Here is a 16,261-nt window from a genome sequence, read left to right on the forward strand (position 1 = left end):
TTTTACTGCTGTCAACCCAAACTGCTGTATACTCCTGTAGAATCTCTTCAATCCATTATCACATCTTGCCAAGCACCAATTGATACAACACAATCTGCTCCAAATCCTGGGCATTTGCTATGTTTCAAATGTGCTTCCCTAAAATGGGCATCTGCAGACTCTTAGGTTTTGCCCATCTTGTCAAGGATTTTACATAATTTTCCAGTAATGCAGTGCTTCGAATTCCTTATAGATTCAAAACAGAGGTAAATGCCTTACTAACCACTAAGTATACAACAGTGCCACGAGAACTGAATCCAGTGATGAATGTGGTGTTTTAAATCCAACAACAACAACCCAGACTGCCATGATCCTGCTGACTGTATGCTGCAACAAAGTCCCAAGATGCTGACTATATGAAAAAAACAGACAAACCACATTTATCTTTTCCCTGGATTCCCACCAGCCCCCAGAATGATAAACATGTTTTCACTCGCTTGTGGAGATATTCTTGCCCTTGCTAGTCTCTCAGTTCTATTTTTTAATGTACTTCATTTTCTCCCACTTTTTCCATACACATAAACACTGATTAGAGTCTTATTTTTTATCTTATTTAACTTAATTGGCCTGTTACTTTCACAAAAGAAGAGATTTTTAGTATGCACTCCTGATGAAATGTAGATTGCAGCAACCATTACACTTCATGTGTCCAGCACATCAACAGAACTGCCACTGCAATGCCTCATAAAACACCAATAACTACTGAAGATACATATGCATTATAACCCACAAGACCTGCAAAAAAGAAAACCTCAGTTCAAATAATACCACGTGCGTAGTGAAATCTCAGTACACCCTCTGAATCAAGCCCTGATCCGAGCAAAGACCCTTGTCCCAGAAGGACATAAGAATCTCAGCAGGTATGGCCAGGCGGGATGAGTGGAATCCATAGAAAACTCCCTTATTCCATGCTCCCTGCAATTTTGGTTACATTGCAATTTTTACTTATGCTGCTCCTCATCTTATGCTATTTATTCAAAGTAGAACAGAAATATCATATTTTGATAATCTGTGTGAAAAGTATTTCTTATTAAAAGGCCAGAAACTTTCATCACACTGTAGAAATAACTAAATTATTTGTACACTACCACTCCAGTAAAAATGAAGAATGAGAGATAGCTAAAGTCAGCACATGGCTTCCCTTTCCTTATCACTCTTCAGAACTAAATTCTGATGCTACTGACATTTACATACAACAGAACATGTTTGGTCATTTTAATGCAGCTGTTACAAGGTTCCAGTTCGTATCACAAAATTTATTCTCTTTTGTTTCTTTGCAGACTTTTTTTTTAATGTTTTCTCCCTGAGGCTTCTTTGCAGGAAGGCAAAGCATTAGCCGTCCTGCCTGCTAGCAGAAAGCACCACAATGTATGACAGCACAGAGCCTTGTCAGAAAGCTGTGTACCCAAATGATGTATTACCAGCAGCCCTACAGGCCCCTCCATAGCTAACACAGTAACCATGATAGGTAGCTTGGCTTAAAACTTCTCCATTTGTATCAGTCTCTTGGCAATATAACACCTTCAGGAAAGTAAAATGGAAAGATTAAGGTAGGAATTTATTTGGCAGTTTCCTCTTTACTGCCAAAGTCCAGCTCACACTTAAGAGAACCAAGGGGAATTGTCCTGATTATAACTATTCCGTTTGTCCTTTGACCTAGACCATAATAAAATTTGCTTTATAGCTCTAGCTTAGCTCTCCTTGAATAGAAGCACACATGAATGTTTGCCTTGGTTTCCCAGCATTCACTTGTGTTGGCACTGCACAAAATGCTGAGTCAGATTTACACAAATAAACTTTTATTTGCAGAGGGCCCACTGATGATGATATATGTCGACTCAAGCTGCGTTAGGAAGAAACAAAGGGAGGAGAAAATGTGATAGGCATAGGGGGAACTCTACCCTGTGTTTTGGGGGGAATCACTGATTCTTAAAATCACTTAGGTTGGATACATCCTTCAAGTCCGCCTGCAAACCTGGCACTGCCAAGTTCACACAAAGAAGTGGTGGGATGACCAAGGAGCCTTCTCCAGGTGCTCTCTACACAGCGCAGCTGTAAAGCTATGGGTTACAATTTGTGCCACACCTCCCTTCTGATATTGCAGCCATTTCATCCTGGACCTACACAAACTCCCACTTTGCAGCTTCCACGTGTGATGGCACCGGTGCTGCTGGGAGCTTAGCTGGACAACACTTTGCACGTGCTGCACGCACACTGCTACGGTTCGTGTACTATTCATTTTTACTGCCATTAAAGTGCAATTTAAGTACAATTCGCTGTTTTGTCCCGGTAGAAATGGGGAGAGGCGTGGGAAGGGGGCGGCAGCCGGTGGGGGCCCGTGGGAGTATCTCTCTCCCCACCGCGACACCCGCAAGCGACACCGCGGGTCCGGCGTGGCTCCCCGGGACCGGCACGGCCCCACCGCCCGCGCGCGGGAAACGCGAACCCGCGCGCCTCTACCCCGCCCCCCGCCTCGACCCCAGCCAATGAGCGGGCCCAGAGGGGAGGGGGCGTGACCTCCGTGGTGACGTAAGGCACGTGACGCGCGGGAAAAGCTCCCTCCCGGGGGCGCGGCGGGGTCACGTGGGGGAGCAGCGCCGCACTGCCGCGCCGCTGACCGTTCCATTACCCGCCGGAGGGGGGGACAGGAGGAAGCCGGGCGGAACCACAGACCCACCGCGGGCGGGGGGCGGGGCCAGCTTGGGGCGCTCTCGTGACGTGAGGCGGCACGGGGCGGCGGCGCGCGGCGGCAGTGGGAGCGCAGCGGGGCAGGGAAGAGAAGGGAAGTGCGAGCAGGAGCCGGAGCCGCAGCCCCCTCGTTTCACCGCATCGCCACCATGGGCCGGACACTTAGGACATTTACGTTCCCGCTCGCCGTCCTTTCCGTGGCGTGCTGCCTCTGCGGGCTGGCCGCGATCGCAACGGCGGCGGACGGTGAGTGATCCGCGCCCTCCCCCCTCCTTTTTCCTCGGGAGCTGCTGACGGGGCAGCCCCGCCCCGCCCCGCGCCCGGCGCTGTGGGCAGCGAGGCGGGCTCCGCGCACCGAGCCCGGCGGGGCTGTCCGTCGGTCCTCGCCTGCTGCCAGACCCTCCGGAGACTGGAGCGCCGCGGAGCCCCGGGACCCGCCGGGAGCCGCCCTGCGCTCCCCCGGCGCTCCGTCGGCCGCCGCCGCCGCTGCTTCCTGGGCGCCGCGGCCGCAGCCCGCCGAGCTTTTGAGCCGGTTATCCTGTGTTATCCCCCCTTGGAGGAGGGAGCTGGTGCCGGGGAGCCATGCGCGGCTTTTTCGCGCACCCTCGGCACGGGTCAGGGAGCGGGGGTGCCTTGGTGCAGCCGTGTGGTTCTGGCCCCGCTGCCGCGTGTTCCTCATCCCGGTGCGAGCCCGTTACTCGTCCCGCGGGTGTGCCCGCAGCTCGGGCCCTATGGGCTGCTTGCCAAAGGGTTCGCGGGGCCGAGAGCCGCGAAATGTGACGCGAGCCCCGAAACGCGGGGATGGCAACAAAAAAGACAAAACAAAAAGTTGTCTGGAGGCGCTTCAGTGTTCCCTGGCCGCGTTCCGTCCGTAGTGGCGCTGGCTGCAGCCCAGGGTGCCCGGTCACCGCTCCCCCAGCCCGGAGGGATCTCCCGCCGCCCTGCCCCGCCGGCGGGATGCGGGACACGCTGCGGGATCGGCTGCTCGGGACTGCTCCGCCGGGTTAGCACAACGTGGCTGTAACAAAATCGCTCCGCTGCGACGGGAGAGGGCACTGTTGGGCCGGCTGGACAGACCCCTCCAGCGGCTCCTGGTTTCCTCCTCCAGTGTAAGGGGAGTATCCGAATTTACCCTGTGCGAGAGCCAGTACAGCGGGTTTATCTTGGGAGCAAACGTCATCTTGGCTAGGCTGAAAAGTTGAGTTCGTGGTATCAAGAGGTTTTTTTTTTGGTTTTTTTTTTTTTTTTTTTTTTTTTTTTCCGGTGAAGAGCAGGCGTCTGCTGATGGGCAGCGTTGGGGAACTTGCTGTTATCCCATGTAAAAGACCCCACAGAGCCTTTCACAGCAGGAGGTGTCATTGAGGCAATGTCTGAGACCTTGGCACAGATTCTGAAGTTAACAGCTCATTGATAGAAGCATCTCATCCTTTACTCTTGCAAATCTGATCCTTCGCGGTGTTAGTCTGCTAAGGCTGTTCTTGAAACTAAATTAGAAGTCCTGGTGTACCTGGTATAAGTTTGCTCTACCAACTGTCTTCCTGTCTTAACAGATGTGCTGTGCTAAATATTCCACATACTAGTAGGAATTTACAAAAGTGAAGGTTATTGCCTTGTCAGAAGCCGTTGTGTGTGCTGTGATCATTCCTCAGATGCACATCCATCATAATTGACTGATTTTTTTTTTCTCCCTGAAATCTATTATCGAGAAACAGCCATAAAGCCCTTGAAGTGCTTTGAGTGCTGCCTTCCTGAAGGGAATGGGGCAGCTCTTGCACATTTCACTGATGCAAACCCACAAAGGTCTTTTTATATCTTCTTATGTGAAAGGAAATGTGCCAGCCTTTCTGCCCTGATAGTAGAGCCATAACCAAGAGAAAGCCTGAATCCACAGGGCCTTACTTCAGGTTGTCAGAATACTGAAGTTAGTTAATGTACTTGTAGCTGTTATTTGAGAGGTAAATGAGCGTTCTGCCTGCCAAAGATCTGTGGATAGCAGCGTTCCTTTCATGGAGGAAAGTGAAAGGTCACCCCTAGGTGCCTGGAGTGGGTGGATATGATGTGAAATGTGCTGGAGAGCGTGCAACAGAAGGAGTTGTGGGTTGTATGTGGGTTTGCTGAGTATGATGGCTGTATGAGTAAGTCTCAATTAAAACTAATGTGGTAAAGCTGTAGATTATGAGAAGATCTTACTTGATCCAGTTAGTGGATGTGGTGTTTTGTTTTGAAGGTAACAATGTTTGACCTGAGATTGACGTAAGAGCAGCTGGACTGGTTAGATTGCTGCCTTCGGCGGCAGTCAAAATACAAATAGATTGACTTTTTTTCTGCTCTCTTTTTTTGCATGTACATGTATTTCTCCAGGTTCTTGTCTTTATTTCCCATACTTTGATTGCTTTCTACTGCGTTTATAGCTGGCTGCTTTACCTAAAGCTCAGGTTCAGTCTCAGTGAGGCTGGGAAGCAGTGCTCTGTACCTGGTGCTCCCTGTGTAAAGCATACACAGTTTCTGCTTGGACAGCAGGGTTCTTCTCACTCTGGTTTGCTTTGAGGACTCTTGAGTTGCCAGTTGAACGCTGGCTTGATTGGGCTGCCTGTGACAAGATTTTTCATGTATTCACTCGTGCAAATTTTGATGTTAGTATGGTGGATTCAAAAGCTTTGTCATTTCAAACTCAAACTGCAGCAGAACTCAGTGCTGTTTGAAATTCCTAAAGCTGTGCCTGCTGACGTTTTTGTTGGCTTGTTTTTCAGTTCAATACCTGCTCTAATGTAACTTTATTTTTTCATAGAACCCACAGTCCCTCCTCCTACCAACGTCACTACGGCCAATGCCACTGTAGCACCTACTTCCAATGTCACTGTAACACCCACCAATGCCACCACCGCGTCTTCCAATGCCACCACAGCATCTTCCAACGCGACCACGGCGTCTTCCAATGCTACCACAACCAGTTCTGCCACCACACCTCATACTCCTATAGGTAATACAGAAGCCCTGAACTCAGAATGGCAGGAAACTAGCAATTGGTGGATAACAGGAAAGACAGGGGCTTCTTCCAAAGTTCACTCTAGTACCTGGGCTACTAAAATCTGATGTGCAGAATGCATGAAAGGTTACAAGGTTTGGAAGAAGTGGATTTTAGAAAACTCTTAGTTACGTTGGCAGGAAGGATTTTCTGTGTTAAAAATTGGCTCAGTGGCAGTTGAATTAGTAATTGCTACTAATTATTAATTCTTAGGAGTTTGGGGTTTTTTTTGTTTCTTTTTTTTCCCCAAAAATTTCTCTGCCATCTCTACAGTGGAATTCTTTTTTAAAAAGTCACCTAATCTTTAAAAACTTGCTGATCAAGGGAGCTGGGAGGTAACAAGTTGGTACTTGATTAGGCTCAGAGCAAACAGCCTAATGTATAGTAGGGTGATTAGCTTTGAGCAAACCCACAGATGTTGATGCTTGTCCCAGACACCTAGTGGAATAGTGATTAATTTTTAGTAATACTAATCTTTAGGGGAGGGGGAGAGGTCAGAAACCCAGCTTACCTGGCTTGATCATGAAAGTTTTTAGGAGACAATTTCCTTTTAGGTGAGTGGTTTTATTCCAGTGATGGCATTCATACTTGGTGTTTTGAGGACAGAAGAAGAAAGTGTGTATCTCCTGTCCAGAGGTCTTAGATTAGGTACTTTTTTAGTACAATTAATACTAACTGATTCTAATGAAAGTTTAATGAAAGTCATTTGCCTTGTTACAGATTCTCAGTTGTCTTGAAGCAGTTCTCTTGATTATTGTTCAAATACCAGCATTTATATGAGTGCTTGAAAATTAAAGTAATTTTGTCTGAACAAAGAATCACTGATCTGTGGAGAACCTTGAAGTATTTGAGTAACAGTAGTATGCAAGTTTGAAAATAATCCTTATTGCAGAACCTTGGCTAAATGCCATGCAGTTCACCACCTAAATCGTGTGGGATACAGACTGAGGGCAAAGGTTATCCTTGTTAAAGCAGAACAGGAAAAATCATTTGTATAGGAATGTCAGTGCTTGCAAACTTTGCTTTGGAGTTCATGGTGTGTATGTACTGTGTTCTCTCACACAGCCAACGTCACCAATGCAACTACTCATGCTCCTCCTCCTAAAACTACCGTGACTTCAGCCACCACGACAACCACTGCTGCAGGTAAGCTACAGCTGCCCTAGTTCAAGTGTTCATTGCTCAGAAATCAGTGGCGCTTTCAGAGTGTTATCCTGAAAGACTCACCAAGTGGCACCATTAAAGTAGTACTGGTGTGTCTGGTGTTGTCACTTCTAACTTAAGGGCAAGTCTGATTTTGTTAAGGTGATGTATGCAAGTAGCAAGGTTACAAAGCCTGAGAAATAGAGCTAATTGGTGAGATATAAAAAGTCAGAAACACGTTGGTCAAATGAGATCAGCTGGATGATTTTAATATTGTGGTTGAAAGTCCCTTGTTAACTCCCCTGTCTTTGGGAGGTCATACTTTGTTTTTGCAACATAATAATGGGATGGGGTTTTTTTGTTTGTTTGTTTTTGAAATTTTGCTACAGTGATGGGAATAAGCTGAAGTATTTTATTTCCAAGTCAGTCCTAAGTATACCGTTTCGTGAAGAAGTCTCACCAAACAAAGCTCTTTAAAACTACCCATCAGCAGATGGCTGTTATTTCCAGCTTTGTATTTGTGACTTTAGCTGGTTTTTAAGCCTAACTCTTGGGGTAAAGTACAGTAGCTGGAAGATAACAATTTGTGTTAAATTTAAGAAAAAAAAAAACAAAACCAAACAAACAAACCAAAAAAACCCCACAACAACAAAAGGATCTCCAGTTTTCCAGACTGGAAAATATGTCTTGAATGTGGGCATATCAATAATATATTTTATGCAGAGGAGGAAGGCTTTGGCTTTTTGAAGTACAAATAAAGTCCAGCTGGGTATTGCTCAGTTTTGAGATCCAGAGCAGTTTGTCTATAAACAGCTCTAGCCCTGTACACACAGCATTTAATCAGAATTTCAGTACCAGTAATCTAAATTCAGATGCTGGCATGGCTTCCTTTTCAATAATTTTTTGTTTTCTTATTGGTGTTTGGATATTTTGATTAATCCCAATACAAGGTATCCAGCACTAAAATCTGTAGAGCTGTTGTGAACATTGTGCACTTACAGTTTCTAATTTGGTGTTTAACAGGTTCAAATACTACTGTTACTACTGTGGCTCCTGTACCCGTTCCACGCAAATCCACGTTTGATGCTGCGAGTTTCATAGGTGGGATTGTCCTTGTTCTGGGTCTGCAGGCTGTTATTTTCTTTCTGTACAAATTCTGCAGATCTAAAGACCGAAATTACCACACGCTTTAGGACCTGCCCCTTGCTAATGGACTAGTAGCCCAACACCTGTAGTTCACTGAACCAAAATATTTTCTGTTGCTCGTGGAAGACAGCAGTTCATAGTATCCTTTAAATCTCTAAAAGAAGACTTCAAATGAATATTTTTGCAACATTATACTTGGCAAGAAGTGATATGAATCTCTTCAACAGGATTACTTGCAATATGCTGCATGGGTTCTAATGGCTGTTTTATTTTCCTTTAGTGGCTGCTGATGTGGGACTTTTCTTGATATGCCAAATGTAGAATGTTCAGAGATTCTTATTCAGTGGCAACACTGTCCAGTAGACAATCTTAAAATTACTTATTCTGAAGGCTAATATAAACAACATCTGATACAGTATCCCTTCAGTTTTATCAAGATGTGAATTATTGGTGACTGATTTCAGGGAGTGAAATAGCATTTGTAGTAGCTTATGGCTCTTACAGTGTGTTGCTAGAACGATGGACAAAAATGTAGAATTAAATAATGTCTTAACAGAATAGCATAACCCCTTTTTTTTTTTTACACAAGAATATAAGTTGCCTCATAAAATACTTCATTCCAAACAGAATTCCTATGCCATTTCCAATTAATGTTGAGGGCGGATGTAGGAATAATCCCTCTAATGGGGAAATAAATATTAGTGCCTTAAAAGACTAAATTTCAGTAGACTGTAAGCATGTCCCAGCTATATGAAAGATAAATAAAACTTCTAAGTATTTACTTTACATAGGAATATAGAATACATGTGACTTGATCATTCCAGTTTAAAAAAAACTTTCCCTAGAAAAACTGTCCCTTAGTGATTGTGTTTTAGAGTGAGGAGTACGGTACAGTGATGTCCAGCCACAGACCGAAGCTTTGGCATTTGTTCTGGCCTGCAAAGACCAACCATAAAACCAGTGATATAATTCAGTTCACTCCCTGTAGAAAAAGGCAGCAGCTCACATTTATACTTGAAATACTGATATTTGGGAAATCCTGATGTTTTTGTTATTCAAACGGTTCTTAAAACTCGTGCCAGTTAATTTCAGGAGCTTGGATTGTTGTTGTTTTCCTTTATTACCCTCCTGTATGTCTGCTTGCTGAGGGAGCAGTTAAGAGTCCTTCAGAGGATCTGCTGATTTGATCCTAGTCAGGATTGCTGTAATCTTGGGACCACAGGCTACAGCTTTTTTCTGTCCCTTCTCCCCTTCCTGGCTTCAGGTTCATGTCATCTTGCAGTGAACTGGTTAAGGAAATCTATTCAGCCAAATAGTTCAGGTTTTTGGGTTTTTTTTCCTCTCTTGGCTGGGTCAGCCGTGTGATCTGAGTATCAAAGGTACGTCATCTCCAATGCAGACTGACTTGAGCACCTGTGAAAATAAACCCACAGGAAAAATGGAAGTAGAGATAAAATCGAGTAGTGGGGGTAGCACATAATGTGTAGCTTCTGATTATATCCCCTGATCATCAGTTTGGGATAATCTGTAGTACTGTCTTACTAGCTCTGACTTGACTGGAATTTGGCACCCAATACAAAAATAGCTTTGATAGCAGATAATAGTCATGGCAGTGGGACTTGAATTATGAAGCAAATTAAGTGCATTTCAGTTGGAAACTTAAGGTGTACAGTGTTGCTTTCTTGTGTTCTTCTAGTTTGAATGGCATTGTTTCTATTGTGCTGCATAGAAAACTCAAATTGCTACAAAGTGCAGAGGTTACTCACCGGTACTGTATCTTTGAGTTCATTTGCTTTTGGTTTTCTAAACAAAAATAAGACAATCAGCTCAGGTTTATGAAAACAGCAGTGAGCAGCCAGTTTTCAGCAACAGTATGTAAGTGAGCTAGATGGTATATCCTTGGCCTTATTGTGAAATCACTTAAATCTGTGCTTTCCCTATCTAAGAGCTATTTTACTACATTTATTTGTTAAAAAAAAAAATCCATGAGCTTGTATTCCGTGCTTTGAAGTGAACAAAATACTCTTTTGAAATATGACAGTTTGCCTTCAGCTCAGCAAAGCAAATTACACCTAGTATACAACTTTTGGCCTCAAAGGGCTCTTTTGGGAAACTTGCAGAAAAATCCTACTGAACACTTCAGAGCATGGAAAACATGGCCACAAAGAGGTTGCTCTGTGAAATGTTGCTGAAATGCTTATTCATGAGCTTTGCTAATCCTGATTTAGGTTGCTGATAAAGTATGCTGGTAAAGCAAACTAAAAATAATGTTTAAAGTGCCTTAAAATTGCTTACTTGTTTGCCTCAAATTTTGTTTTAAAGGGTAGAAGGGATACCTTGCCTTAGTTACTAAATTTGTTGTGGTGCCAACAATTGCTATTTTCCAAGACTTTAGGAAACCCAGGATCTCTGGCATGTACAAATGCTTATCTGAAAAACTCAAGTTTTGCTCTATCAATTTAGTCACATTCTGGAAGGCCTGCACTACACACCTCTTGCTCATTAGCCTTGCCTGCAAGGTGTAATTCCACAGTTCAGAGTTGTGGCTTGAATTGTTTCCCTTTTAGTTGTTTGGGGGGAGGGGAGGCTGGGTTATACATCTTCACCATGTGCTTGGCTGCCTCACTGTTGAAAGTAATGACTCCTCTGTGAAATGCAGTATCAGCTGATGTGTGCTGTGTACTAGCAAAAAACCTGAAGTAACAACTTGCAGTTTTTCTTGGCCTTGTGTTTTGAAGTGGAAGGTAGCTCATAGATCTGTAGTTGTACTTGCCCCTAAATCAGTTTTAGGCACTGAATCGTAGTGACTCTTCAAGTTATCTGGCTTTTTCTTGAAGCCAACTTGTGCAAATATCAAGCTGTTACCTTAAGAATGTTCTCTGCAAGTGTTGCTGTAAAAGTTTGTATCTTGTCTTCAGTGGAAGAAAACTGAAGCAGTTGTAATCACAAAACCAAATTGATAAATAAAATCTGTTGAATGGAATTTTACCTGTGAACTTTCTTTAATGTGAGCAATCCCCCAGAGGAATGTCTGCTTGGTGACTGGGAGATGAGCTGTTTGCCATGGGAATTGAGAAATACTAAAGGAAAGAGGAAGAATGCAAGGTTTGAAGAGTTCGTATCCCTAAAAACAGTATTAACTTTGTATTTAACAGTACTGATTCAGATTTGGAATTATCTCAAAAAGAATTTTCGTTCAGGTCATGTTTTTCCATGTTAGCTTAATTCTTGTTTTCTGCTTAAAGCCTAAGAGGAGCAATGTATGCATTAAGTGCAACACTTCTAACAACCTGTGAGGCTTAATACTCCTCTTTCTAAGCAAGGTTTGTGATACTGGATGTCAGGTGGAAGAGGGGTTGCTGTGTTTGCACAGAGGCTGTTAGAACTTTCATGATAAAGCTTCTGCTCGGAGCCTTATTTCTTTTCTGATTGCACAAACTATGGAGTGGTTGCTATTGGCAGGAAATTTGGGTATCATCTAGTTTCAACTCCCCTGCCCTGGGCAGAAGCACCTTCCATTAGATCAGGTTGCTCCAAGGCCAGGTTGGATGGAGCTTTAACATTTCCAGGGATGGGGTATCTACAGTGCTCTGGGCAACCTTTAGTCTCACTCCTGCAGGTCTGATGGATGCAGTACTGGAGGTGGGTTCTCACAGGAGCAGGGTGGAGAGCAAGGTGTTGTAGTGTGTTGTTAAGTTTCTTGTGTTATTCCCCCAATTTATGTATTGTTCTCCCCTATTATGTGTAAAATGGTTTCATTCCCCCTTTTCTTTCCCGCCACCGTTAGTCTGCCAGCTAAGTTGCTATAGTAACCGCTATTCATAGTTGCCGATATATAATGGCTCCTCCCCTGGTTTCCCTTATAAGTGAAAGTCGTTTCCTCCCTGGGTTAAGTCAATCACCCCCTTTCTCCTCCCAAGTTTCGAGAACCTTCTTCTCTCTGGGGGTTATGGTTGGCTGCCGCCCCAAAGCCCCTCCTTTGCTTAATTTTAGTTGGTTATTTAGGTATGTCAATTATGTTTAGGACCTCAAAATATGTATTATTATTGGCTAGCTGGGTTTCCCTACCTTTTCCCCCTTTTTCCCTTAAAAACCCTGTGTAGCCCCCGGTTCGGGGCCATTTTGCTGGGTGTTTTCCCTCTTTGATGGTGCTTCTGTAATAAAACCGACAGCCTACCTCCAGCAAATGGTCGCTTCCTAATTCGCCTCACACTCGTGCCGCTCCGAGACACCTCCCAGCTCAGCCTAAGGCCAAAGACGCCGAAGGGGGCTGGTTTTAGATGTGCGGGGGTGCTGGCCTTCGCCCCTCACTAGCTAGCCGGATCCCGGGACTCAGTGCGCCCTCGCACAGTGTGGCGCCCAACGTCGGGCCTGTAAAAACAGACCCCTCGGAGTTGGACTTTTAAGTTACAGTGGAAGCCGCACTACCCACAGGGGGGGTGCAGGCTCCGTTTTAGGGGCAGCGCTCCCTGAGGATTGGTACCGAGACTCCTTGCGCCCAGAGAGGACGGTTCCGGAGACGAAAATACACCGCCTGATTTCTCGTTTTGCTGCTATCACCACATTGGTAAGGTCGGGCCCTGCTTTGGGGACTTTTCCGATTTTACTCCCTTGCCTTTTTAAATTTCCCTAGGGTGCATGCCCTGCGTTGGGGACCCACCCCCACCCTATTTCCTTGACGCTCTTCTTCACCCCAGTGCTTTTTCATTTTATCTTTCCCGTGGACCCGGTATCCCCAGACTTGGAGTCCGGATCCACCACCCAAAACCTTTTTCCTTTACTGAAACCCCAGACTTGGGGACAGTAGGGGAGGCAGGGGCTAGTGGAAAGTGGCTTGTTGTTTTCAGTTGTTTTCAGGCAGGTGGTTGTACCACCAGAAGGATTTCCCTGCTTTCTAGTATCAGCAGTTTCTGTACTAGAAAGTGGCCATGGGTGCAAGCTTGGGAAAATCCCAAAAGGAGATTTATAATATTGTAAAGGGTTTACTGCTTGGAGATGGCCAGAAGGCCCCCAAGCAAGAATTAAAATTTTTAACTAAGTGGGTCTTTTCGAAGTTCCCTGAAGTTTCCCCAGAACTTGCAAAGCAGCCACGGTTTTGGGGAGCCGTTTTGGCAAAATTAGAAGGAGCAGTAAATTCCGGGGAGACAAAATTAGCGACTGTGACATTTTGGGCGAGCAGAGTGCTTATAATACTCAGCTCGTCAGGGGAACCGAAAAAAAGCCCTGCACGTCCCCGTTCCCCTCGTTTTGCTTCCCTTACCTCCCAGCTCCAAACACCACCCCCCGTATGTTTTATCTAAATTGGTTTTTTGGGGAAGAACCATGTCTGTGAATCCTGCATACTTTTACGACTTTCCTTTCGTTTCAGTTTTATCTCCCCGAATTTTCACCTCCCCGAATGGCATCCGAAACGACAACGCTGGCTCCCAACCCTTGTTTGTTGTTGACCGTGCTGATGACCTGCGGATTCCTTCTGCCACCTGTGGAGCCGTGGGTCATTCCCCAGCCAAAAATCAACGTCTGGCGTGCTTTGGCCCAGTCATTAGGACAGGACCATATATGCCTCGACACCGGCGCAACAGAGGACCCGATGTCGTCTTGCCTTGTGGGGATCCCTTTCTCCCCAGACGAGTTCCCCTCTGCCTTCCAGTCTGCCCTTTCCCCTGTTTTGGCGCGGAGCCTAACTTTCCTTCCCGGTTTTGAACCCAGTAATGCCTGGAGAGACGGAGTGGCCAGACTGAATCCTGCGCCCTCCGAGCCCACAGAGCTGCACCTACTCGGTTCAACCAACTCCTCAATTTGTTTTCAGTTCGAATTTACTTTTGCCCCCATATATAAAGGCAGTGAGGTGGTCCGGCAGACAAAGAAACAATATCAAGCGAGCCAGTGGTGCCGAGCTGTTCTGAAAATCGTTGGCCCCACCAATACCAAGCGGACCCCTTACGCCCTTCCCAGAGGGGTGTTTTTGATTTGTGGTGATCGAGCGTGGGCAGGCATCCCCTCTGGTCTGATCGGAGGGCCGTGCACATTTGGCCGGCTGACGCTGTTTACCCCCAACATCACCCAAATTATCAATTGGAAAAAGACTAACGTAACATCCAAATTGGCTAGATCCAAAAGAGATCTTAAAGATCTCTCTGAAGATTGTGATGATAAAGTTACCCATTGGTCTCATTCTAAATCCGTCGCCTTTACCATTTTATTGCCATGGTTATCGGTGGCGAAATCTCTGGGTGAATTGGGCCGCCTGGAGTGTTGGGTGGTTAAACAAGCCAATTATACTTCAGCCGCATTATACGACCTCCTTAAAGACGAAGAAATTACAAGGAAGGCAACGCTCCAAAACAGAGCAGCAATAGATTTCCTATTGTTGCTCCATCACCATCACTGTGAGGAGTTTGAGGGTCTCTGTTGTCTGAACCTGTCCTCTCGGGCCGAGGACGCCAGACACTCCATCAAAAAACTCCAAGACCTCGTCCATCAGGTCAGGCAGGAGACATCAGACTGGCTGGGAGACATATTCAAGGGTTGGGGCCTTAGCGGGTGGGCCAGTTCTGTGTTAGAATCGGTTTGTAAAGCTGTTTTGAGTTTGATTGTATTTTCCGTTTTAATCGTACTGATCCGTAGTTTGATCCAAAGACTAATAGCTAGAGCCACTTCGACGACTGTCAATCATGCCGCACTCTCTCGGGAAGAACATTTCGAGCTGGAAGACCTCTCCTCAGAAGCCGGAAGAGCTTCAGACGAAGAGGGGCCCACCGAGCTGCCTCAAGAACAGATGTGGGCTAGCGAACTCCAGCTTGAGGAAAGCAAAGATTGGCAAGACAATCTGCAGACACCTGCTTTTTGAGTTGCTTAGACGAGCTAAAATTTTTATTTTATTTGATAAGAAACGGGGAGGTGTTGTAGTGTGTTGTTAAGTTTCTTGTGTTATTCCCCCAATTTATGTATTGTTCTCCCCTATTATGTGTAAAATGGTTTCGTTCCCCCTTTTCTTTCCCGCCACCGTTAGTCTGCCAGCTAAGTTGCTATAGTAACCGCTATTCATAGTTGCCGATATATAATGGCTCCTCCCCTGGTTTCCCTTATAAGTGAAAGTCGTTTCCTCCCTGGGTTAAGTCAATCACCCCCTTTCTCCTCCCAAGTTTCGAGAACCTTCTTCTCTCTGGGGGTTATGGTTGGCTGCCGCCCCAAAGCCCCTCCTTTGCTTAATTTTAGTTGGTTATTTAGGTATGTCAATTATGTTTAGGACCTCAAAATATGTATTATTATTGGGCTAGCTGGGTTTCCCTACCTTTTCCCCCTTTTTCCCTTAAAAACCCTGTGTAGCCCCCGGTTCGGGGCCATTTTGCTGGGTGTTTTCCCTCTTTGATGGTGCTTCTGTAATAAAACCGACAGCCTACCTCCAGCAAATGGTCGCTTCCTAATTCGCCTCACACTCGTGCCGCTCCGAGACACCTCCCAGCTCAGCCTAAGGCCAAAGACGCCGAAGGGGGCTGGTTTTAGATGTGCGGGGGTGCTGGCCTTCGCCCCTCACTAGCTAGCCGGATCCCGGGACTCAGTGCGCCCTCGCACAGCAAGGATCACCTTCCATGACCTGCTGATCACACTTGCCCTGATGCACCCCAGGACACAGTTGTTGTTCAGGGATGTGAGTGCACATTGCCAGCTCAGGTTGGGCTTCTTGCTGACCAAAACATCCAAGTCCTTCTGCTCAGGGCTGCTCTCAGTCCATTCACTGCCCAGCCTGTATTTTTGTGATTGACTCAGACACAGGACCTTGCACTTGGCCTTGTTGAGCCTGACAAGGTTTGCACAGTTCCACCTCTCAAGCCTGCCAAGGTCCCTCTGGATGACATCCCTTCCCTCCAGAGTGTCCACTGCACCGCACAGCCTGGTGTCATTGGCAAATGACAATGTCTTGATCCCAATGTTTGTGTCATCAACAAGGATGTTAAACAAGGTGCTGGTCCCAATACCCAGTCCTGAGGACACCTCTTGCCACTGCTCTCCCCTTGGACATGGAGCCATTGAGTGCAGCTCTGAGTGTGGCCATCCAGCCAATTCCTTATCCACCCAGGGGTCTGTCTGTCAAATCCATGTCTGTCCTGTTCAGAGACAAGGATGTCATGGGGGACAGTGTCAAATACTTCGCACAGGTCAAGGTAAGTGATGTCTGTCACTCTTCCTTCTCCCACCAATGCTGTAAAGCCCATTGTG

At 45.9% G+C, this 16,261-nt stretch overlaps 2 protein-coding genes across 2 annotated transcripts; both read left to right on the top strand.

Annotated features, from left to right (window-relative positions):
* Positions 1–2,724: 2,724 nt before the first annotated feature.
* On the top strand, positions 2,725–10,092 carry CD164 (CD164 molecule). Its single transcript, XM_005485063.4, has 4 exons — positions 2,725–2,973; positions 5,516–5,707; positions 6,818–6,898; positions 7,919–10,092. The coding sequence occupies exons 1-4, from the start codon at positions 2,877–2,879 to the stop codon at positions 8,086–8,088; spliced, it is 540 nt and encodes a 179-aa protein (XP_005485120.1). The 5' UTR covers positions 2,725–2,876; the 3' UTR covers positions 8,089–10,092.
* A 148-nt stretch (positions 10,093–10,240) lies between these two features.
* LOC141728584 (uncharacterized) lies at positions 10,241–15,616 on the top strand. Its single transcript, XM_074537974.1, has 2 exons — positions 10,241–12,608; positions 13,410–15,616. The coding sequence occupies exon 2, from the start codon at positions 13,440–13,442 to the stop codon at positions 14,889–14,891; it is 1,452 nt and encodes a 483-aa protein (XP_074394075.1). The 5' UTR covers positions 10,241–12,608; positions 13,410–13,439; the 3' UTR covers positions 14,892–15,616.
* The last annotated feature ends 645 nt before the right edge of the window (positions 15,617–16,261 follow it).

This window comes from Zonotrichia albicollis, chromosome 3 (assembly GCF_047830755.1).
Source record: "Zonotrichia albicollis isolate bZonAlb1 chromosome 3, bZonAlb1.hap1, whole genome shotgun sequence".
NCBI lineage: Eukaryota > Metazoa > Chordata > Aves > Passeriformes > Passerellidae > Zonotrichia > Zonotrichia albicollis.